At 37.0% G+C, this 24,561-nt stretch overlaps 2 protein-coding genes across 2 annotated transcripts; one reads left to right on the top strand and one right to left on the bottom strand.

The window, feature by feature from the left end:
- The first annotated feature begins 12,978 nt into the window (after positions 1-12,978).
- On the top strand, positions 12,979-19,914 carry LOC145015383 (cryptochrome-1-like). The gene is made up of 5 exons (XM_078973849.1): positions 12,979-13,910; positions 14,009-14,227; positions 17,943-18,649; positions 18,721-19,502; positions 19,664-19,914. Exons 1-5 carry the CDS (start codon positions 13,601-13,603, stop codon positions 19,665-19,667), a joined length of 2,022 nt encoding a protein of 673 aa, XP_078829975.1. The 5' UTR covers positions 12,979-13,600; the 3' UTR covers positions 19,668-19,914.
- Positions 19,756-23,831, bottom strand: LOC145015384 (nodulin-26-like). The gene is made up of 5 exons (XM_078973850.1): positions 23,665-23,831; positions 23,360-23,578; positions 23,074-23,280; positions 22,929-22,990; positions 19,756-20,137 (listed from the first exon to the last, which is right to left on the bottom strand). Exons 1-5 carry the CDS (start codon positions 23,815-23,817, stop codon positions 19,912-19,914), a joined length of 867 nt encoding a protein of 288 aa, XP_078829976.1. The 5' UTR covers positions 23,818-23,831; the 3' UTR covers positions 19,756-19,911.
- Positions 23,832-24,561: the final 730 nt, after the last annotated feature.

The raw sequence follows: 24,561 nt of genomic DNA on the forward strand, positions 1-24,561 counted from the left end.
TTAGAATTTGTGTAAAACTTACGTCTATAATATCTTCAGTTACTCAAATGAGTTGATGGGTTCAATCCTTAGGACACCCAGATTCTCAAATATTTGAAACGTGTGTTATACTAATATGAAAATTCAATCTTCAAGACATTTTCATTCATGCATGAGTTTGTTTTTTTGTTTTCTATATTATTTAATTAAGTATTACACTAAAATGGGGGAGGAATGTTGGTAATTTTAGTGTTATTAGCATATTTTAATGTAATTATTATTATTATTAAGACAATTTGGGTTCATTTATTCAAGATTGGAGGGGTGGGGTGTACCCTCGAAATGTTAAATGTGAACTCAGGTGTATGGAGCCTGGGGAAAGCTCCCTTGATGGGGTATAGGGGCAGCACCCTGAAACCTAAATAGATTTCTATACAAGGAAAGAGTCCACCCATGTGTTTTCCCACTAAAAACCTATAAAACCAGCATTCAGGTACAAGTTCTTCAATTATATTCTGTGAAAATCTGGTGCCCATGACATGGTAGAAGGACTGGCACGACGTGACATCACTTGAGAAAATGCATAGATCTTTAGGTCACCACGACGTGGGCATGACATGGCCACGACATGGTGATGATATTATGACAAACCCAAAATTTATAGGCCTTGAACTCTATTTAAAGGAAGTGATGGCTAGGGTTGTGACATCCCTAAAATAAAGGCCATTTTAAAAAATTTTATGTATCTTTATTTAAAACAAAGTTGATTTACAAATACGAAATTTGGTCCCATAAAAGTATTTCCAAAGAAATTTTTTTCATTTATTTATAAAATCTTAGGATATCATAATTGATACAAAACATAACCATAAATAGGCCTTACAGTATCTTAGACAATCAGTCTACATCTCCTTGAATCTCTCATCATTTTTGTATTTTTCTACTACTACCTATGATACAAAGAAACTGAGTGGGTCAGGTTGGGAAACATGATGATTACATTGGGTTTTCAACTCACAATAATATAATTAATATGTTTAATTATCAAACAATTAACCCGATTATCCAACCTCGTTATCTTCTTTATTCATTTATAGAGTCTTGTCTTTAAGGACCATCATTTTTGCCATCTATATTCTATTAGATTACTACATCGTTAGTATAATAGTACTAGTTCCTACATTGTTAGTACAACAATACTAGTTCCTACATCGTTGGTATAATAGTACTATTAAGGTCATGAAATCATATCATCATTTTCATCTTTCATCATACTATGCTATCTTATCATTTTTACCCTTCATTACTGAAGGTATTATATTCATAAAAATACATATATGGTATACGTCATATAAATTTATCTTTATAATATTTCATCTAACACATAACATTTTTACACATAAGCACATATAACATTCAATTATCTAAATACTTCATATGTATGTGTAATTTTAAAGTAACTATGCATCTACTTGATAAAACTGGATGCCTTATAATTTGAGCAACGTTTTGCCTTGGCACTTTGGCGTTTCCTTTAAGTCAACCTAGGTATGATTACTACTAAGTTTTAGTCTTATATTCCTAGGGGATAATGATAGTGTAGATTCATCACTAATCCTAATGTTTACATCAATATCTATCAAGTAAGGAACAACCAGGTAGGATCATATCAGAGGTATGGTCCATTTGGTATACATAGTATACTGTTTGGAAATCTCACTTTAAAAACCTCACTAAATCTAGCCTAGACATCATCCCCATACGTAGATCAATCAGTATAATGATTTGGAATTACTAATAAATCTTAATTATAGGTTAATAACAATGACTACGACTATAATTAAAAGCTACACTTAAATAAAATAAGTGTAGCTTAACTTACAGAGTATTAGATTGAAAGCCAGGAATTATGCAAGCAAAAATTTGATCTATGAGCTTTTATTCACTAGCTATCTAACACCACAGCGATTCTAGGGATCGCAAGGCTTCGTCAAGGACTAAAACTAAGGGAAATCTAGAGCTAAAGTCGAGAGAACTCGAGAGAGAAATGTAAGAAATGTGTGGGAATGGACTGAAGTTCGAAGGGTATTTATTGAGGGATTTTGCATGTATGCTGCACACTTAGTCGGACATGATGATGTGTGTAACATCTGGATTTCCAGGTATCATAATTTAAGTATTTTTTTGAGATAAGAAGAGGGACTTGACGAGTTGATGCCTAAACTCGTCGACTAAGATCGCGACTGATGACTCGGATTAATGAATGGACTCAACAAGTCGAAGAGTCGACTCGATGAGTCCGCACTGTGGACAGAAACCATAAATCTTTGGGCTTGTACCTATTTAAGGGTCCTTATGACCTTCATTTGCAGCCAATCATACCCTTGAGATACACCCTTCGAACCAGAGAGCATAGAGAGAGAGAGAGAGAGAGTGTGTGTGTGTGGGGGGAGCTAATTTCTTCACCTTAGAGCATTCTTGCAAGGAAGAAGGATGGGATTCAAAGCTAGACTGTTTAAGGAGCTCAAATATGCTATCACTTCATCAAAGGTTGTTGTTTGAGGTATGAATACATGCCTATTTTCGTGTATATGGTAGATCCCATGAATCTAGGGTTTCTTTACCCCTTCTTTAGTTGGAATTTTGAGCATATGGAGTCCCAATGAGGAATAGACTTTGGATCTGGACCTTAAGAGGTACAGAGAGTCCCAACCATCTAGCTTTATGTAGTCCTATGAGAATTTTGAGTCTATGTTACCAGTTTATGAGTTATTTCATCAAATAGAGCCATATGTGTGATGCATGAACGTAAAGATGGGACCTTTATGTGACTTTTGGGTGTTAGAAGGTCAAATCTATAAGTTAGAGAAATAGATCTGACCTCAGAAGGTCATTTGATCATTTTAATGGAGGAAACTCGCCGAGTCCATGAGAGGACTCGACGAGTCGGATCGTTTTGCTCCGCAATTCGTGATCAATGGTAACTTGTCGAGTAAAAGATTAACTCGACGAGTCGAGTGAGGCCTTAGGAGGATTAAGAGAACACACATGGACTCGCCAAGTCACTCGAGTGCACGCGACGAGTCTGGTCAAGGCGAGACCGTTAACTGGAGTTGACTGGAGTTGACTTTTAGGGTTGGTCAACAATTGGACATTCGGACCATTAGAGGGGTGAAATGGTATTTCCCCCTTCTGAGAGACTATAGGAAGGGGTTAGACTAGCCTTTGAGAATCACTGTTAATTAGAGATGAATTATTTTATATGATTAGGCGGAGGCTAGATCAGTATTTTGAGTTTGAGACTTTTTGAGATTACCATAGGTGAGTCTTCTCACTATACATTACCTAGAGTGGTATCTATGTGCAGACCGGAGGGTCTTATGTGTATATGTATATTGAGATTTATGTGCACTACTTTATATATATGCTATGTGTTATATAGACCAGACCGGAAGGTCCAACGATATAGACCGGACCGGAGGGTCCAACGATATAGACCGAGCTGGAGGGTCCAACGATACAGACCGGACCAAAGGGTCCAACGAGCTACAGGACTGGAGGGTCCCACTGAGACACATTGACCGGAGGGTCATACCGTGTTATAGGGTTGAGTGACTTATGTGTTGTATGTGGTATTTTGGGGAACTCGCTAAGCATTTATGCTTACCGTGTTATGTGTTATGTGTTTTAGGTACTAGCGAGGATCGCGGGAAGGCGCCGACATGATTTGTACACACTGACAGAAGATTATGTTTTTTTGAGATTATGGGAAATGTTTAATTGTGATAACATTTGATAAGATGAGATTTGAGAATATTATTTGAGTTTTATTGTGTTAAAAAAAATGAAAAGTTGTTTTGAAAAATTATGTTGTAACAAGTTGGTATCAAAGCCTTGGTTTGAGGGATTCGGATGCACCTTCGGGCATATCTGAACTCAAATTGAGGAATTGAGAAAAAATTTCATAAAAGAAACAAATCTTTTAAAAGAATAATAGATTTTTGAGAAAAGCAGAATGGAACAGTGTGTACGATCAGCCAGCGCCCGAACGGTGATTTCCCAAAATACCCTTACATTATGTGTTATGAGATATTATGCGATATGCTATGCATGCTAGAGTAGGCTAGGTATTCTTATCTAGGATTAGAGTGGCCTGATTTGTGATGCCTTATCCTAGGAGATTACTGCTGCTATGAGATACTTCGAGAGTGAGTAGGTAGCAACGAGGAGCTTATGAGTGGTCTACTAGAGGGTAGCCTGTGTTTAGCGAGATATAGAGTAATTGTGATCTGGGATCCTAGGAGGAGGACTTGGGGTGAATATCGATGCATTTTGGAAGGTAGTCTAGGGCCCGTACTACTGGAAGCAACGGATCGGTGAATAGTTCAAGTAAGAATCCTTAGGGTACTAAGGAATAAGTAGGGTTGAGTATCAAGTGCGAGTACACTCGAACGAGTCTCTAATTTCTTTTGTGTTGTGTTTTAAAGATATCATGGTTGGGACACGTCACACACCAGGTGGCAGCAATGTTAGCGACGAGGAGATTCGTCGGATGATTCATGATGAGGTGGCCACGGCAATCCGGGAGGCCATTCCAGAGATGTTTGGGTCTATCAAGACCATGCTTATTAAGACGTTTGATGAGAGATATGATGTTGTTACTGAGGCAGCTGCTGCTGCAGCTGTCGCTGCCGTGAGGCCACAGGGGGGTGACTCGTTGCTGTACCGAGAGTTCAACAACACGAACCCACCCAAGTTTGATGGGACTCAGGATCTGATAGTTACGATGAGGTGGATCTCAGACATTGAGGGATGCTTCTACACCTGTTCTTGTCCGGGGCATCTGAGGGTACAGTTCACTTTGAACCATCTTCGCTTGGGGGCAAAGGACTGGTGGAAATTTGTGACGGCTGATTTCACTTCCGCAGAGACAACAACAGTAACCTGGGAGAGGTTCACCACCATGTTTCGAGATGAGTATGTTCCCCTGGTGGAGAGGGAACGGTTCGAGCAGGAGTTCTTGTCCCTCAAGCAGGGGACAGAGTCTGTAACTGTGATTACATGGATGTTTCATGAGAGGGCATTATTTTTCCCTGAGCATGTGTCTACTGAGTAGGCACGCATGAGACGATATATGAGCATTCTAAGTAGAGACATTCGTGAGTTCATGGCGAACTCAACATACCGGATATTTTCCGAGATCCAGGAAAATTCCCGGAAGAGGGAGATCGAGCTAGAGACTCAGGCCAAGGAGGAGGCCGAGTCTCATAAGAGGGATAGGCAGCCGACGCAGTCTTAGCCGGCAGCCATGCAGGAAAAACCCACTGATTCAAGATCTGGGAACAGAGGGTCCGCACTTGTGGGAAGTGCGACAAGAACCATGAGGGAGTGTGTAGAGCAGGGGTGTGCTACAAGTGTGGCAAGGAGGGGCATTCCGCAAGGGATTGTCCCAAAGGGTTTACAGTTTGCTTTTACTGTAACCAGAATGGCCATCGGAAGTCAGAGTGCACGCAGCTACTTCAAGGATCAGATCAGGGGTTTGCACCTGATGCTAGGGCTACCGAGGCCCGGCCAGTGAAGGCCGAGGCACCGAAGGCTCGTGGGAGAGCCTTTCAGCTGACAGCGGGGGACGTCCGCGCAGCGCCCGATGTCGTGGCTAGTATGTATTCATTTATTTACTTGCTCTGAGTTTGAGATAGTGTTCTTATATTGTGAGATGCATAGGTACTTTTCTTGTGAGTTTTGTACCTGCCTTAGTGTTATTTGACTCAAGTGCGAGTCGATCTTTCGTGTCATTAACATTTAGCCAGCACATTAGTATCCGGTAAGAGGTGTTGAGTCACCCTCTACGAGTTTCTATAGCCGACGAGCGAGCGATGTATGCTACGGATGTGATTCGAGGATGTGTACTCGAGATTTTCGGTGTTGAGTTCCCGATATATTTGGTACCAATTGCGATGAGGGATGTCTGTGTCATCGTGGGCATGGACTGGTTGAGCCGATTTGGAGTTGTTATTGACTACGAGCATCAGTTGGTGACCATACGAGACCCTAGTGGGGGAGTGCTTATGGTGTATGGCGAGGGTAATTGGTTTGGGTCAGCATTTTAGCCTATGTGATGGATACACGAGTTGCTGCAGAGAGGCCGAGTTCTATCGACGAGGTCCCGATAGTGCGCGAGTTCTCGGATGTTTTCCCTGAGGAGTTGTTGGGTGTGCCTCCGGAGAGGCAGGTGGAGTTTCGTGTTGATTTAGTTTCGGGAGCAGCACATATTGCCAAGGCACCCTATCGCCTTGTGCCACCAGAGATACAGGAGTTATCCTTGTAGCTTCAGAAGCTGCTAGGGAAGGGATTCATTCGACCGAATAGCTCGTCGTGGGGAGCGTCGATCCGTTTTGTCAAGAAAAAGGATGGTTCACACCAGATGTGCATTGATTACCGAGAGTTGAACAAGTTGACGGTCAAGAACTATTATCCACTACCGAGGATCGATGATATGTTCGATCAGTTGCCGGGGGGGGGGGGTCTTGGTTCTCCAAGATAGACTTGAGGTTTGGATATCATCAGATGAGGGTGCGTGATGAGGATATCCAGAAAAAGACGGCGTTTAGGACTCATTATGGGCATTACGAGTTCGTGGTGATGCCTTTTGGGCTCACCAATGCACCAGCAACATTCATGGATCTCATGAACCGAGTATGCAAGCCGATGTTGGATCGATCGGTGATAGTGTTCATTGACGACATTCTAGTATATTCGAGGTCGAGAGAGCAGCATGAGGAGCATCTAAGAGAGTTCCTCGGAGTATTGAGATCGGAGAGGCTTTATGACAAATTCTCCAAGTGCGATTTCTGGTTACGAGAGGTCTAGTTCTTGGGGCACCTCGTTAATCATAATGGGATATTGGTCGATCCGGCCAAGATTGAGGCTGTTATGCATTGGGAGGTGCCGAGATACCCCACCAGATCAGGATTTTTCTGGGGTTGGCCGGCTACTATCGGAGAATTATCAAGGATTTCTCCAAGATTGTCGTCCCCCTCACCAGATTGACCTGGAAGGGCGTTGCTTTTACTTGGGGTCCTGAGTAGCAGACCTCGTTTGAGACACTTCTCCAGAGATTATGCGAAGCCCTGGTGTTAGCCCTTCCGGATGGAATGGAGGATTTTGTGGTGTATTGTGATGCGTCTATATCGGGGCTAGGTGTGGTGCTTATGCAGAGAGGGCACGTGATAACATACGCATCGAGGCAGCCGAAGCCTCATGAGACGAGGTATCCCACCCACGATTTGGAGTTGGGGGTAATGTTGTTCGCCCTCAAGATATGGCGCCATTATTTGTATGCGGTTCGGTGTACCATATACACGGACCACAAGAGTTTGAAGTATCTGATGGATCAGCCCAACCTGAATATGCACCAAAGAAGATGGTTGGATGTGGTAAAGGATTACGACTGTGAAATCCTGTACCACCCGGACAAGGCTAACGTGGTAGCCGATGCTATGAGCAGCAGGGCAGAGAGTGCCCCGATTCGAGATATATGTATTAGGATGACGGTGATAACTTTGGTGTTGGATACCATTTGAGAGGCCCAAGCAGAGGCAGTGAGACCGGAGAACCGAAAGAAAGAGCGGGTGATTGGGCAGGTATCCGAGTTTGTTACCGATAATGGAGGGCTTATGACCTTTCATGGTCAAATTTGGGTGTCGTTTATAGGCGGGGCACGTAGCATACTAATGGAGGAGGCGCACAGATCGAGATTCTCGCTCCATCCCGGGGCCACTAAGATGTATTTAGACCTGAAGAAAGATTATTGGTGGCCCTGTATGAAGAGGGAGGTTGCGTGGGTAGTAGAAAGGTGCTTGACCTGTAATCGGGTCAAGGCCGAGCATCAGAGTCCGCATGGGTTACAGCCACTAGAGGTTCCCCAATGGAAGTAGGAACAGATTTCTATGGACTTCATCACCAAATTGTCGAGGACCGCGAGGCGTGTTAATGCAATTTGGGTAATTGTGGATTGAATGACGAAGAGCAACTTCCTTGCTATCAGTGAGAGCTCTTCTGCAGAGAGGTTGGCAAAGATATATGTGAGAGAGGTGGTATCTCGGCATGGAGTGCCGATCTCAATCGTGTCAAACCGAGATGTTCATTTCACTTCCAGGTTCTGGAATAAATTTCATGAGGAGATGGGCACGAGATTACAATTCAGCACTACTTATCACCCACAAACGGACGGGCAGAGTGAGCGGAATTGTAAATAGGCGGCATTTGGGATACATATATCTTTGCGTTAGAGACTTTGTACTCCTGAAGGTATCTCCTTGGAAAGGAGTGATCCGATTCAGGAAGAGGGGAAAGTTGAGGCCCCGATACATTGGTCCTTTCAGGGTGATCTCCAGAGTGGGCAAAGTAGCATATCGTTTAGAGCTACCCGAGGAGTTGGGTCAAATCCATGATACCTTCCACGTATCCCAGTTGAGGAAGTGTATAGCTGATGAGACGGCGGTAGTGCTGCTAGAGGATACTCAAGTGGATTCGATTCTGAATTACATTGAGAGGCCGATCGCAATCTTGGATCGGAAGATCAAGGTTCTGAGGAAAAAAGAGGTGCCCCTGGTTCAGGTCCAGTAGCAACATCGGAGAGGGTCCGAGTTGCCTTGGGAGCCAGAGACGGAGATGCGGGAGCAACATCCGAAGTTGTTTGCAGAGTGAGACTTCGAGGGCGAATTCTAATTCTAGTAGGGGAGAATTGTAACATCTGGATTTCCAGGTATCATAACTTAAGTATTTGTTTTGAGATGAGAATAGGGACTCGACGAGTTGACACCTAAACTCATCGAGTAGGATCGTGACTGATGACTCGGATTAATGAATGGATTTGACGAGTCGGAGAGTTGACCCGATGAGTCCGCGCTGTGGACAGAAACCTAAAATCTTTGGGTTTGTACCCTATTTAAGGGTCCTTATGGCCTTCGTTTGCGGCCACTGATATCCTTGAGAGACAACCTTCGAACCAGAGAGCATAGAGAGAGAGATAGAGAGAGAGAGAGAGTGTGTGTGTGTGTGTGTGTGTTTGTGGGGGGGGAGCTAATTTCTTCACCTTAGAGCATTCTTGCAAGGAAGAAGGAGGGGATTCAAAGCTAGGTTGTTTAAGGAGCTCATATCTGCTATCACTTCATCAAATTTTGTTGTTTGAGGTATGAATCCATGCCTATTTTCATGTATATAGTAGATCCCATGAATCTAGGGTTTTTTACCCCTTCTTTAGTTGGGATTTTGAGAGTATGGAGTCCTAATGAGGAATAGACTTTGGATCTGGACCTTGAGAGGTCCAGAGAGTCCTAACTATTTAGCTTTATGCAGTCCCATGAGATTTTTGAGTCTAGGCTACCATTTTATGAGTTATTTCATCAAATAGAGCCATATTTGTGATGCATGAACGTAAAGATGGGACCTTTGCGTGACTTTTGGGTGTTAGAAGGTCAAATCTATAAGTTAGAGAAACAGATCTTACCTCAGAAGGTCATTTGAGCATTTTCATGGAGGAAACTCGCCGAGTCCATGAGAGGACTCGACAAGTCGAATCGTGTTGCTCTGCGATTCATGATCAATGGTAACCTGTCGAGTATAAGGTTAACTCGACGAGTCGAGTGAGGCCTTAGGAGGATTAAGAGAACATGCATGGACTTGCCAAATCACTCGAGTGCACTCGACGAGTCTGGTCAAGGCGAGACCGTTGACTGGAGTTGACTTTTAGGGTTGGTCAACAATTGGACATTCGGACCATTAGAGGGGTGAAATGGTATTTCCCCCTTCTGAGAGACTATAGGAAGGGGTTAGACTAGCCTTTGAGAATCATGTTAATTAGAGATGAATTATTTTATGTGATTAGGCGGAGGCTAGATCAGTATTTTGAGTTCGAGACTTTTCGAGATTACCATAGGTGAGTCTTCTCACTATACATTACCTAGAGTGGTATCTATGTGCAGACCGGAGGGTCTTATGTGTATATGTATATTGAGATTTATGTGCATTACTTTATATATATGTTATGTGTTATATAGACCAGACCGGAAGGTCCAACGATATAGACCGGACCGGAGGGTCCAATGATACAGACCGGACCGGAGGGTCCAACCAGCTATGGAATTGGAGGGTCCCGCTGAGACATATTGACCGGAGGGTCATACCACGTTATAGGGTTGAGTGGCTTATTTGCTGTATGTGGTATTTTGGGGAACTCGCTAAGCATTTATGCTTACCGTGTTATGTGTTATGTGTTTTAGGTACTAGCGAGGATCACGGGAAGGTGTCGACATGATTTGTACACACAGGCAAAAGATTCTGTTTTTTTTTTTTAGATTCTGGGAAATGTTTAATTGTGATAACATTTGATAACATGAGATTTGAGAATATTATTTGAGTTTTATTGTGTTAAAAAATGAAAAGTTGTTTTGAAAAATTACATTGTTACAATGTGTCTCCAGCAGTTGTGTGACATGTGGCGGATAATTGGTGGAGTGTTAGTGTGCGTCGCGCACTCTGTCGTTGCGCGCCAGTGTAGAAAGGAATTTATGTTTCTTCAAAAACTCATATCTTCTTAATACGAACTCCTTTTTCAATGCGTTTTATATCCACACATAGGTATCGACAACATCTACAACTTTCATTTATACTATGTCGGCTAATTTTGACTTTATTTTTTAATTTATATTTTTAACAAGCTTAAAATGTTAAAGTCCGTTAAAAATTTATAACTCTTTCATCTGATATCCGTTCTCGACTGTCCTTATATTGACGGATAGGTGTTGACGAGATCTTCAACTCTCGTTTAGATTGATTTTTCTAACAACCGATCGATTTTGATTTCAGTTTCTGAGTCGTACACTGTTATGTTGAAGCTTCTAAAAATCACAACTTCCTCTCATGAAGTCAGATTTAGGCATTCTTTATATGTACAAAATCCTTTTCACATAAACTTTAACTTGGGTCAAGATAATTTATCCTAAATAATATTCTATCAAAAAGTCATTTTTAACGCTTATTATATCTTGATTGACTAGCCCAAATATGCAGGTGTTATAAGGCTTTCTCTCCACCCTCAACCCCCATCACCTCCAAAGAGCCCTTGATCAACCCTAACCTCCCTTTGAAGTTCTTGACTCATTTTTTTAATGATTGTGTGATCTTGGAAGGAAGAAGAAGGAGCTTTTGTGCATAGATCAAGCAAGCAATTAATTTCTACTCCTTGTGTGCATCTTCTAGATTCCTTGTAAGTCCTCAAGCTTCCATCTTTGGGGTGCCTTTTCTTGGATCTAGGTTATTTAGCATGTTTTGCCATAAGTGAGATTCGAATGGTTAGATGAGATAAAGTTTGCAGCTTTATGGCTCCCATTGGTCCCTTGGTCACTATATCTTCTGGATCTAGTAGTTGGATGAGTTTTGGAAGCCATGTATGAGTTTTGGGCCATTTTATCATCTTTTGACCTAATTGGGTGAAGGACATGCATGGACCATGCATGCCCATAAACTTTAGATTTTATGGATCATTAGGGTCCCAAGAAGCTTACTAGAAAGTATGAACAAATGGATTAATAGATTTATGACTCAACCCATTAAGTTGTCCAAGTGTAGTGACCACGACGTGGCAAAATGGTTGCCACGATGTGGTAAATGTATTCTCCATGACTGTTTTGTCTAGACTCTGCCAGGTCATGATAACGGATTTTAATCGTGACTAAGTTGGCTAGCCATGATGTGGCTATAGGTTTGTCAGGATGCGGAGACTGTTGATCGTTGACTTTTGGTCAAATTTTTAGTTTTAGAGTGTAAACTGAGGTCTGACCTTGGGTGTTTTGTTAGGTGGGCTGCGGCACTGGTTTCATGACTATATGATCTATGATATATCCGATTTCAAGAGCGAGGTTAGTTTCTGAATATACTTCGTATGTGCTAGATTGTCTTTGTGACATTTACATGCTTGTTGGATGGGGCCCATTATGTGGGTGGGGACCAGTATGAGGGTGGGGCATTCTAGTTGTGTGGGCAAGGCCCAATGCTATGTATGGTATGTGGTATTTTGGGGAACTCACTAAGCTTTGTGTTTACGGTTTTATGTTTAAATGTTTCAGGTACTTCACGTTCAAAGAAAAAGGCCCGACCTGATTGCCCTGCATCCGCTGGAGGTGATTTCCGCATTATCTATTTTGATTTACGATGATGTTGAGAACTACATTTGGTTGACTTTGTAATAAATGGTTGTAAGGTTTTTTATGGTTTAAAAATGAAAATTATTATTGGTATTTTCGGAACGTTACAAAACCCACTGATGACATCATGGTGATGTAAGCTTCATGTATGTGCTAAAACTATCCTGTCCAATTTAGTTTAACCAACACTTAACCACTTTTCTCTCAAGGTAGTTATTCATGAAAAGGGTTGATCATATATACATAGGAAATTGATCATTATCAATCTCTTTATCTTTCAAGAACAATGATATTACAATGTATTCTATGTTTAAGGTATGGATTAGGCCTCTAATCCAAATCTGATTTTTTGGATTATACAACTTCTGAATTCGTATAACCTAAGGTATAATAGACAAATTACAAATACTGAAAAACAATATAATCACGATCCAAACATTATTATTATTATGAATCCTTATTTCTAACATATAGTGGGAATTATTCGTTACCAATTTTGCGTTTTATAAAAGAAACGATCGATATTTTCCTTTTTTTAATATTGAAAGTATGATCGAACGTTAACAAGACACCACCCATTTTGGTCGACTATGTTGATTATTGACTACCCCTTTATATTATATTCTAAATTATAGATCGATTATGATGTGAGAGTTAAAGACCAAAAAAAATCATTGAAGATGCGTAAAAGATTAATGGATCATGTAAAAAGATATTCCACTCTGGCGAAGAAAAGGAGGTTTTGTTCTCTAGTTTAAAGATAAGAACCATGAAAGATAAAATCCAAAGAAAGAAAAAAAGAGACTACACAAGCTTTGTGGCTGCAAATTGCCTATTCTGACCCCATTCTGTGAAACCAATCTCCTTTCTTTCTTTTTCTAAATCAGCTTCGGGTGTTTTGTATTTCATTAAAACCTCAATTATTCGGATATCAATAGTGTTCATAAGATTCTTGAAACACCCATTGAATGGGAGCAAAGTTTCCAGCTTTTTAATGCTTTTGCCCCTAAAATGATTCTCTATCACATGAGCGACCCCTGAGTGACAAAAAAGACGCTGGAGATAAGAGTAACCAGTGAACCACCCTTTTTGTTCTCCAAAGAAATAGAACCACTTGTCCATATTAAAGCGTCATTCAAAGTCCAAAAAGAGTTCAGATTTCGATATTTAAGAGTGTAGCCGAAATTAATCGAGCTGGTATTCGGGTTTCTGGAAGCGAATTGGGATTTGGGTTTCTCGATAAAAAGTTGTTAAGTGAATTGCGATTCAGGTAGAATTCATATTCAGTCAATTGAAATGGGATTTTAGTTTCTTGAAAGAAAAAGCATGAGAACTCCATAGCCAAGCGAATTGGGTTTTAGGTTTTTGAGATAAAAGCTTCGGAATTTTATATTAGGATCTTATCTGTTGAAGCGATGACAGGTGGGTGTAGTATCGTATGGTTTAGGAGAGATCTGAGGGTAGAAGATAACCCTGCTTTAGCTGCTGGTGTAAGATCAGGTAAAGTGATACCAGTGTTCATATGGGCACCTGAAGAAGAAGGTCATTATTACCCAGGAAGGGTATCAAGATGGTGGCTTAAACAGAGTTTATCTTTGCTTGATTCATCTTTGAAGAATCTTGGAACTTCTCTTATCACAAAACGATCTTCCGATAGTGTTTCTTCTCTTCTTGATGTCATTAAATCCACTGGTGCTACACAGCTCTTTTTTAACCACTTATATGGTTAGCCTCTCTACCTTCTTTTATTCGTTCAATTTATGCACTTTTGATTCAGATCTTGGTATGAAATAAGCTTAAATTGGTGTTTTGATGTGTTGTAGATCCATTATCTCTGGTTAGGGATCATAGAGCGAAGGAGATTTTGAGTGAAAATGGGGTTTTAGTGCGTTCATTTAATGCGGATTTGTTATATGAACCATGGGAAGTTCTTGATGATGAAGGTCGACCTTTTACTACATTTGCAGCGTTTTGGGAAAGGTGTCTTAGCATGCCTTATGATCCTGAGCCTCCTCAACTTCCACCTAAAAGAATAATCTCAGGTTATTTTCTTTCATGATTTGGATTTTAGGGCATATATTTATCTAATTTTTAGATTTTAGTTTTGTTTTGTATGTTGAATATGGAGTAAATTTGGAAAGAAAACTAATCAATGGTCCTTGGTGTCTAGATGTGTGCTTAAACTTATTATTGCAACTTCAAGTGGATTATGATTATTTAGAAACAAAATAATCATATTTGCAAAAAATTGTAAATAATTGCTAACTTAGACAAAGAAAATAGATAAAATATAGACAACCATTTGTTATTTTGTCAATTTAGCCACCCAACTTAAACTTAAAACGGTTACACATTTTTGTAACTGTTTAAGAAAAAAAAAACAAAAAGAAAAAAAAAAATCAATTACCTAGTTTTGGAAAATACCAAAATATAAGAGAAATACCCTGTATGATCATCATTTTATTGATATAGCTACCGAACTTTTATTTCCATATCGATTTAGCCACTAAATATTATTATAATAACTATATATAAGATTGGTATAATTTTTTTAGCTGCTTAAGAAAAAAACAAAAAAAAAAATCAATTACCTACTTTTGGAAAATGCCAAAATATAGGACAAATACACTGTATGATAATCATTTTATTGATATAGCTACGGAACTTTTATTTCCATATTGATTTAGCCACTAAATAGTATGTATAATAACTATATATTTTTTTATTTGGGTTGGAAATATAATATGTATAAAATTTGATAAGCGGAGGATTACAGTCAAAATTTTATATTTTTAGGCTTAATATTTATAAAATTAAAGTATGTGTGCTACTTCTAACTAAAAAATCAAGGGGGCAACAAGCCCTTCTCGCCCTAATAAAGCTCCGCCCTATAAGATTTGTACAATTGTATGTATCATCTCTTTCACATAAATCGTTACATCATTTGGGTTTACAAACATTATTACACTTATGGGGTACAATATAGAAATTCCCTATAAGATTTAGTGAATAAATAGATAAAATAGTAATATATATATATATATATATATATATATATATATATATATATATATATATATATATATATATATATATATATAATTTTTTTTTGTTATAAGAAAATGGGCAAAGTTACAAACTGGCACTTTGACTTTTGTATTTTTGTATTTTTTTTTTCAGTTTACCCATTAAAGTATTAAATAATGATTTTTTTTAAAAAAATCAATTTTTGTGGTTATGGAAAAGGTTAGAATCCAGGAAAACAAAATTTATTTTCTTCCGTTTTTCTATTTAGTGTTTGAACTATTATTTCTTAGGATATAGTCCATGAATTATTATTATTATTATTATTATTATTATTATTATTATTATTATTATAAGGGTTAATACGTTACAAGTCATTATTTATATATCTTCGTTTCGGTTTTACCCCAACTTTATCTTTTGTTATTTATTTGTCATTATATTTTAGAAACTATTTCATTTTCAGGTCCTTGACCGGTTATCAACAAGTGATGATGACGTGTTGGTTTTGCATTTTTCTCAGTTTGCATTTAGTGTCAACATTTACATATAAATTTACATTTAGCCTCAACATTTTTTTGTTACCCATTTGCCATTGTTTTTTAGAAAAAAAAAATTTCATTTTGGCCCTTGGCCAATCACAAATATATATTTTAAAACGTAATAACTTAAAAGGAAAAAAGAAAAAAATTGAGGTAAGTATCGAAACAATGACTTATCCTTGAAGGCGAGGCATTTTACCTAGTAAGCCAATGACTTTTTTTTCTTGTATTATCAGTGTTTGTTGTATTTAATCTACACATATATTTTAAAATAAAGGAAAAATACCAAGTGTAAACCTTGAATCCGTGACATCTAATAAACTATATGATATGCTAATCTTTGAGCTAATCAAAATTGTTTATTCATTTTTAAATCATCTAAAAAACAATTGGTTGTTTATAATGATATATTTGTTGAGAAACCAAATATTTCTAAAGAATCGAAAATGTGTCTTCTCTTTAAGGGACGAAACGTGTTAGCTGGTAGGTTAACGGTTCTTTTTTTTGTATTATCAATTTTTGTTGAATTTAATGTACACATGTATTTCAACATGAAGAAAAAAGACTTAGTGTACATCTTGAGTGTGTAACATCTAATAAATAATATGACATGTTAACATTTAAGCTAACCAAAAATGTTAATTTATTCGTAATTCATCTAAAAAACACCTGATTATTTTTAATGACATATTTGTTAAGAAACCAAATATTTGTAATCACATAAAACTAAGGAAATGGAAATATTGATTGGCTCAAAGATTCGCATGACACATCGTTTATTAGATGTCTCGGACTTGAGTAATCACACTTTACTGACTATTGTTAGCTTTTATCTATTTTATGTTAGTTTTTAAATATTTGAGTAAGTTGATAAATGATTATTGTTAGTTTTTAATGACTATTGTTTTTTGTTTTTATCTGTTTTATGTTAGCTTTTAAATATTTGAGTAAGTTGATAAATGATTTCTTAAAAAGAGTAGTAATGCAAAAACAAAATTAAAGACAAACAATTTATATGGTTCGTTCGGCTACCTTCACGGCGTGTGTGTGTGTGAGAGAGATTTATTGCTTTTTGCTTAATGACTTTTTGATATATATATATATATATATATATATATATATATATATATATATATATATATATATATATATATATATATATGGTTTTTTTGATCTAAAATTGTAAATAAGACCAACCCGAAAAGTCGGACAAATCTTAACTCATGACTAAATCTGAAGATGATTCCGACATAGGAACTAGCCTATAAAAGATTTCTTTCTTGGACATTGACAAATCAAGCACATGATGAAATTCGAGAGGGTAATGAATCAATCACCACAACTTAACAATCTATCATTTGGAAGCTAATAACTAAATATGTTGCCATCCAAATTAAAACTCTGTAACATCAATCTTTCTTTAATCCACACCTTCTCTTCAAATAGCTAGAAGTCTATTTGAAGCCATACACACCTTTAAATTCGTTGTAGTCAAAACACAATTGTAAACATCTCTTTTAGATTATTCGTACCAATGATTTCTTTTATTAGATTTAGAGTCCTTATTACTTGATCTGCCTAGCGTGGCTATAAGGGGCGTGTTTGGTAAAAGTAGCTGTTAGCTGGAAACGGGTAGCGATTAGCTGGTAGCGGGTAGCTGGTAGCGGGAAGCTGTAGCTTTTATTTGTTATATGAATGTTTGGCAAAAGTAGTTGGAAGCTTTTGAAATATATAAAATTACATAAAATGACAATTTATTAAAAATAAAAAATATATATAAATATATTTTTAAGGGTAATTATGGAAATTGATTTCAAAAGCTCCGGAGCGTTTTGTTAAAAGCTACATGAAGTAGCTTTTAGAATCGGAGCTTTATGTTAAAACTAAAAGTTAAACGCTCGTACTGTCAAACTAAGCTTTTTGTTTAAACTAGAGCGTTTTGTCAAAAGCTAAAAGCTAGAAGCTCCCAAACGCTTCTAAAAGCTCCGTGCCAAACACACCCAAGATCAAATGAGAAATAAGTGTAACTTAACAACTACTCAAAACAATTAAACGGCTAAAACTATTTAAATAATAAATATATTTTGTGTTTGTCCATATTTTTTCTTATTGAGGTAAATGTAAAATTTGCAAAAGTATCCATTGCCCATTGGTACTCCAAGATGCTCAATGGTTTTGAATGTTTGTTCAGGTGACGTGTCTAAATGCCCTTCAGACACGTTAGTTTTCGAAAACGAATCAGAGAAAGGAAGCAATGCACTTCTATCTCGAGCATGGACGCCGGGATGGAGCAATGGAAACAAAGCCCTAACAGCTTTCATCAACGGGCCATTACTGCATTACTCCGTTAACCGGAGAAAAGCCGATAGCGCCACCACTTCCTTCCTTTCCCCCCACCTCCATTTCGGTGAAGTTAGCGTCAGAAAAGTTTTCCACCAAGCTCGAATTAAACAAATCCTCTGGGCAAACGAAGGTAACAAATCCGGTGAAGAAAGCGTTAATCTTTTCCTCAAATCCATCGGTCTTCGTGAATACTCAAGGTACATGAGCTTTAACCATCCCTACAGTCACGAAAGGCCGCTTTTAGGGCATTTGAAGTTTTTCCCTTGGGTGATTGATGAAGGGTATTTTAAGGTATGGAGACAAGGTAGAACAGGGTACCCTTTGGTTGATGCGGGGATGCGAGAACTTTGGGCTACTGGTTGGCTTCATGATCGAATTAGGGTTGTGGTTTCGAGTTTTTTTGTCAAGGTTTTACAGCTTCCATGGAGATGGGGGATGAAATATTTCTGGGATACTTTGTTAGATGCTGATCTTGAAAGTGATGCTCTCGGTTGGCAATACATCTCCGGTAGTCTACCTGATAGTCATGAGCTTGAACGCATCGACAATCCCCAGGTTTGACGCTACTTTAACTTGTTCAAATTGATTGAATCCAATTGTTGAAAATTTTTGTACGTTTTTCACAGATTGAGGGGTATAAATTTGACCCAAATGGTGAATACGTAAGAAGATGGCTGCCGGAGCTTTCTAGACTACCAACTGAATGGATCCACCACCCATGGAACGCACCGGAATACGTGCTTCAAGCTGCCGGAATTGAGCTCGGATCCAATTACCCTCTTCCGATTGTGAAAATCGATACAGCACAAACTCGATTACAACAAGCACTTACACAAATGTGGCAACACGAAGCCAATTCCAGAGCTGTTCTTGAAAACGGAATCGAAGAAGGACTAGGTGATTCCACCGATGATACTCCGATTGCTTTCCCACAAGACATGCAAATGGAAACGGAACATGATAACCTCGGGAACCGTGTAACAACCACAATCCGCCATTACGAAGATCAAATGGTACCTAGTTTGACTGTGACGACATCTCTGTTTAGAGGAACAGAACAAGAAGAAGAAGAAGAGGAAGAATCGTCCACAGATCATAGAATCGCCGGACACGATGATAGGAGAGCTGAAGTTCCCGATGATGATGATATGAATCTGGAATCGGGAAGAGAAGGAATTCAATCGGTGATTCCACAGTTTAATAACCAGATAGATCTGAGGAGCATTAATGGAGGTGGTGGTGGTTCACATTCACCGGCGGAATCTTCAAGTGGGACAAGTTTTAGGCGGGAAAGAGATGGAGTTATGGTGCCTGTGTGGTCGCCTGGAAATTCAGATACTTCTTCTTATTTGCAGAGGCATCCACAGTCGCATCAAGTAATCAACTGGAGACAACTTTCTCAAACCGGGTAAATTTATTTGGATCATATTTCATTCATTATTTAAATCTTAAAAAAAAAAAAAAAAAAATGAGTTAGGAATCAAATACTTAAATTCCTCTAAACCACAGGGACCATTCCTGTAATTTACTCTTAGTTTAATAATGTTGTATTGTGGTGTTTATAAACAGGTAATCTGAGAAGTTAGGAGCTGAAAGATCTGGAAAGATAGTTTTTCCATTTATGATTCATGTGCTGTTTATATATATAAAGAAAAAAAGTGTTTTAGACATAAGAATTCTGGAGTGCATTAGAAACCCAGATTTTTTTTTTAATATTATATTCATGGAATTGTTGTTGTACTATAGCGTACAATCTATCAATGCAATGTGTGGGGGTGATTGATCATATCATGATCACTATAACAAAACTTTTACTTTTACACCATGGATTGTGAATAAATATTGTTGTAAATGTTCTTGGTGCTTTCGACTTCGATGTCTTGATTTTCTTGATTTGATTGTCGTAGAAGAGCGTATAAAATGGTTGCGGTTATTGATCCTAGGATAGGGGCAATAACGTAAATCCACAGGTTTTTGTATTCGTTGGCTACGACAGCGGGCCCTACGCTTCTTGCGGGGTTCATGGAAGCTCCTGTGATTGGCCTGCAATAAAAAATGAACTTAGAAAAAGCATCTTTTAATGGAGAGATTTTATTAGATTAATCTATTAAATGGATAACGAAATATTTATTTTCCTTCTGTTTATAAAAAAATCATTGTTTAGATGGTTTGTAAACTAAAGGTTCATGCATAACTTTGAGGGTACTTCGGTGATTTGTGAAAAATGAAATTGGACATCGGTTTCTTTTCCTATTGCTTTAAGGGAAGACTTTTTTGTGTTATTGTAGTTTTACACTTCATATTCTCATTTCAATAACATTTAATCATATTTACCATTTTTTAAGATTTAAGGGAAATTTAGATGCCGGACCAAAATAGTCATGTTTTTTTACAAGTGGTTTCTTGGAAAATCTTGCCATGTGTGGATATCTCTAAAACGACATCGTTTTCAGGTTTGTAGGCGACATCTGCGAAAATCTTAGGGTGTGTTTGGTTGTGGAAAACTGTTTTCATTTTCTATGAAAATGTATTCAGAAAATAGGGTTGAGTTTTCATTTTCAATTTTCAATGAATTAGAAAACTGTAAAAGTCACTTTTCTAATTTACATAAAATTTGGAAAACTGAAATTTTTTATTTTCTGAGAAAACTTTGGAAAACTGAACGAACCAAAAGCGTTTTCAAAATTTTCGTTTTTCTTGTAAAATTTTCCTAGAAAACCGAAAAAAATTTCACAACCAAACGCACCCTTAGTTATTTGATAAAAAAATGGGTCTTAAAAGTAGATTTAAAAAAAAAAAAAAAAAATCGCAGATATCATCTGCGAAAATTCAGGTTTTATCTACAAAAGTCAAAGAACATATATGGAAAATTTTTGTATTAACAATTTTACACCGAAACAAAACTTGATATTGTAGTTTGAATTACGAAAAAAAAAAGAGATTTCTTATAGTATTTCATACGATACTAGGTGTGAGACCCATGTATTACATGAGTTTAATTAAAAAAAAAATGAAATTTTAACAATTTGAAAAGTTTGAATTTATAAGAAAAATGAAAAAAAAAATTGAATTATTAAAATTACTGAAACTTTAATGTATTGAATATATTACATATATAAATCCTTTCTAATAAATACTTTACATATATATTACATTACACATTAAATGTGGAATTTTAATTTAATAAAATGAAAAATACAATAAAATGACAAGTGGAAAATAGAAAATTTAAAATTTTTAGAAAATACCAAGTGTCAAAATGAAAAAGAAGGTGACATGTGGCAAAAAACCTTCATTTATTATTGTAGATCTCAAATGTGGATTTTGTAGATGTGAGAAATTTTTTATTTTTATTTTGTTATTTTCATAAACGAACTACAAAATTAAGCTTTCTTCGTTATTGAAATGGTTTTTAAATATTTTTATCACAAAAAACTTCAATAAGGGATGATTTAAAATAAAGTTTCGTAGATGATGATCGATTTTCACAGGTAAAACCAGAATTTTCGCAAACGACATTTGCGGGATTTTTTTTGTTTTGTTTTGTTTTTTTTTCTTTTTTTTTTTTTTTTTTTTTGCAAATCTAGTTTCCGGACTCATTTTTTGATGATTGAGATTTTCGCAAATGTCATTTGTGAAAATTATCTAAACGGTGACTTTAAGAGATTTTCATAGATGTGCAAAAAATCACAATTACTTTGGTCTAGTAGCTAATTTGACAAAATTTCTTGAAATAACCAAAAGTTAGTGGGTGTTTTAAGAAATTAAGTATGAAATTTTAAGTTTTGGAAAATGATCATGGGATCCTAAGGAACGATACACAATACTGAAGAAATGACGTGACATCACTAATTGAAAAAAAAAATTATGGCTATAATGGTTCTGCAGAGGTAGCTTTGCGAATCCATTGTACACCTTTACGGATCTATAATATCTCTGAGGATTTGGTGGTTGACTAATCCGCAGAGCCGTCTCTGCGAATCTTTGGTAGACCTCTACGAATCCATTATTTCTCTATGGAAATGGTATTTGTAGTAGTGTTTAAGAATTAATTGACGATTATATATGTTTTTTTCAAGTAGCTATCAGTTTTTATGACTTTTAGCGACTAGAAACGATTTTTTTTTTCATTTTTAGGGTTTAGAATATTAGGAATGAGGTTGGTTTTGGCAAATTTAGCAATCTATATGGATCCGCTGAGCCATTTTTACGGAACCATTATAGCCACCATTTTTTTGTCATTTAGTGGTATCATGTTATTTCCTCAGTACTGTGCATCGTTCCTCAGATGATTAAAGGGCTCCGCAGAGTCCCCTCTGCGGATCCAGTGTTCATTTTCCAAAACTCAAAATTTCATGGTTAATTCCTTAAAGCACTTTCTAATTTTTGGTTATTTCATGAATTTTCTATTGGGTTAAATCTTGAAAAGTGGATAACAAAATGCCTGATTTATCTTTTTCTTAAATAAAAATGGATTTTATATATGAAAAAAAAAAGTATATTATAAAAACACTTGTCAAGATGATGAAAACGAAACCATTTTCAAATATTAAAAAACGATCATATAATATTCGTTTTTGTCTTTTTATCTTTATAACTATGTACTTGTCATCAAATATAAAATATGGTTGGGATTAAAAGATGATAAACTATGTACTTGTCATCAATATAAAATACGTTTGGATTAAAAGATGATAAACTAGAGTTGGAATTTATGAAACATTTTAAATAATGTTTAATTGATTGAAAAAAAAAAGGCTTTTGAAAAAGTGCGCGCATTGAAAATAAAAAACATAAAATTAGCTATTGCATGAAAATGGTGTCGTCTTCTTACCCTGCAATTATGACATTGAACATCAGTGTTCCTCCAATCGCAACCCCTGCAAGCTCCTTGCTCTACATAATTCATCGTCTCAAGATTAAAATCAACACATTTGAGAGTAAAGAAACTAAAATCAGATAGAAAAGATAGAACATACTGATCGATCATCAGTTGCAGCACCATTAATGGCGAACATCAACACAAAAGTGATGATGAATTCCCACAAGAAAGCTTCTAAATCTGTTGTGGGATTTGAATACCGAGTTAAAGTCGGCAGAGTGTCGTTTTGATGATTGAACAGAATTTTCAAAGTGAGACATGCAACCACAGAACCTAAAAGCTGAGACACCACATACATCGGCAACTACAACAACAGCAACAAAATCCCAGATCAAAAAAGCACATGATAATTGAAATTTGGGTGCGAAATCTAGGGTTCTTACATATACCAAAGGCAATCTTCCTGTAATCGCAAAAGCGATAGACACAGCAGGATTGAAATGAGCACCAGAAATATGCCCAAGTGTATATATCAGAGCCATTAAAGATAAACCCCACACCATAGCAATCCCCAAAATTGTTAAAGATCGATCTCTATCAACAAGAGCAGATCCACACCCTGCAAATATCAAGATATACGTCCCAAGAAGCTCTGCGATTATCTGGTTTTTGTTAAAAGGAACGATCATTTATCAGTACTCTCGAGTTCTTGACGAAAACGGGTAAAAACCCTAAAAAAATTCACTACCTTTTGACAGTAAGGTGGAAGAACAATAACATTATTGAGGGAACTTTTCTGGGTTTGTTTGATCTTTGGTTGTTCTGGAGTAACTGGTAATGTGCTCCTGAGTGGAGTGTGTTTGGGTGAAAATGTATATGCTGTTGAAATTGATTCCGCCATTGATGAGCTGAAGCTAGAAAATGCAGAGTGATATGGATTTTGTTGTAATGTGGTGTTTATATATAGTTGAATTGAGTTCGATTTCGCGCCAGATTTGGTTTCCGAAAGATTGGTAGAATAATGAAGCCGGCCATTAAAATGGAAGGTAGTAAGTGTACTTGATCGAGTGATTGAGTTTATTTGAATGGATCTGTGTACAAATCGCCGAATGAGTTCTTGTTTGTTGGTATTCAGTGAAGAGATTTGCTTGTGAAAGACAGACAAAGAGAAAAATAACTCGTCATGTTAACATCAAATCAAGGATTTTTGGTTTTTTTAATTGCCATTTTGTTTATGTACTTTCTACTTGTAATAACAACATACTTTAAATTTTTGTTTATAAGGTAATCATTTTTTATATTTCAATTATTGTATTAGGTATAACAATTTGAATGCTAAAGGGGTTGCTGAATTCGCTATCCTAGTCGAACAATCATCCGATATCATCTAGGTAAATAGATCCCCATTAGGTGAGTCATTTGTGGAATAAGAATATGATTGTAGGATCGTTATTATTTATTTTTCAAAACAAATTTCTAATTGTTTGGACCGACTAAATACATTAAAATACTATGGTTTTAAAATCTTTTTGGGTAATAACACACATTTAACAAAAACCGATCCCACAAAAATATTTACAGATATTGGATGTTACAATTAAACACCATAACAAACAAATGAGAATTGTGTCAATACAATAAATAA

The sequence above is a fragment of the Lactuca saligna genome, chromosome 9, assembly GCF_052625555.1.
Source record: "Lactuca saligna cultivar CGN05327 chromosome 9, ASM5262555v1, whole genome shotgun sequence".
Taxonomy (NCBI): domain Eukaryota; kingdom Viridiplantae; phylum Streptophyta; class Magnoliopsida; order Asterales; family Asteraceae; genus Lactuca; species Lactuca saligna.

What these genes read in the sequence shown, in the direction of transcription:
- LOC145015383 (XM_078973849.1), top strand. Translation starts at nt 13,601, where the DNA reads ATGACAGGTGGGTGTAGTATCGTATGGTTTAGGAGAGATCTGAGGGTA. An exon ending in ACCTAAAAGAATAATCTCAG is followed by an intron (nt 14,228 to 17,942) that starts GTTATTTTCTTT and finishes ATGTTTGTTCAG; the next exon opens with GTGACGTGTCTAAATGCCCT. An exon ending in AACGCATCGACAATCCCCAG is followed by an intron (nt 18,650 to 18,720) that starts GTTTGACGCTAC and finishes CGTTTTTCACAG; the next exon opens with ATTGAGGGGTATAAATTTGA.
- LOC145015384 (XM_078973850.1), bottom strand. Translation starts at nt 23,817, where the DNA reads ATGGCGGAATCAATTTCAACAGCATATACATTTTCACCCAAACACACT. An exon ending in TTCCACCTTACTGTCAAAAG is followed by an intron (nt 23,579 to 23,664) that starts GTAGTGAATTTT and finishes AACAAAAACCAG; the next exon opens with ATAATCGCAGAGCTTCTTGG. An exon ending in TTCAATGTCATAATTGCAGG is followed by an intron (nt 20,138 to 22,928) that starts GTAAGAAGACGA and finishes TTTTTATTGCAG; the next exon opens with GCCAATCACAGGAGCTTCCA.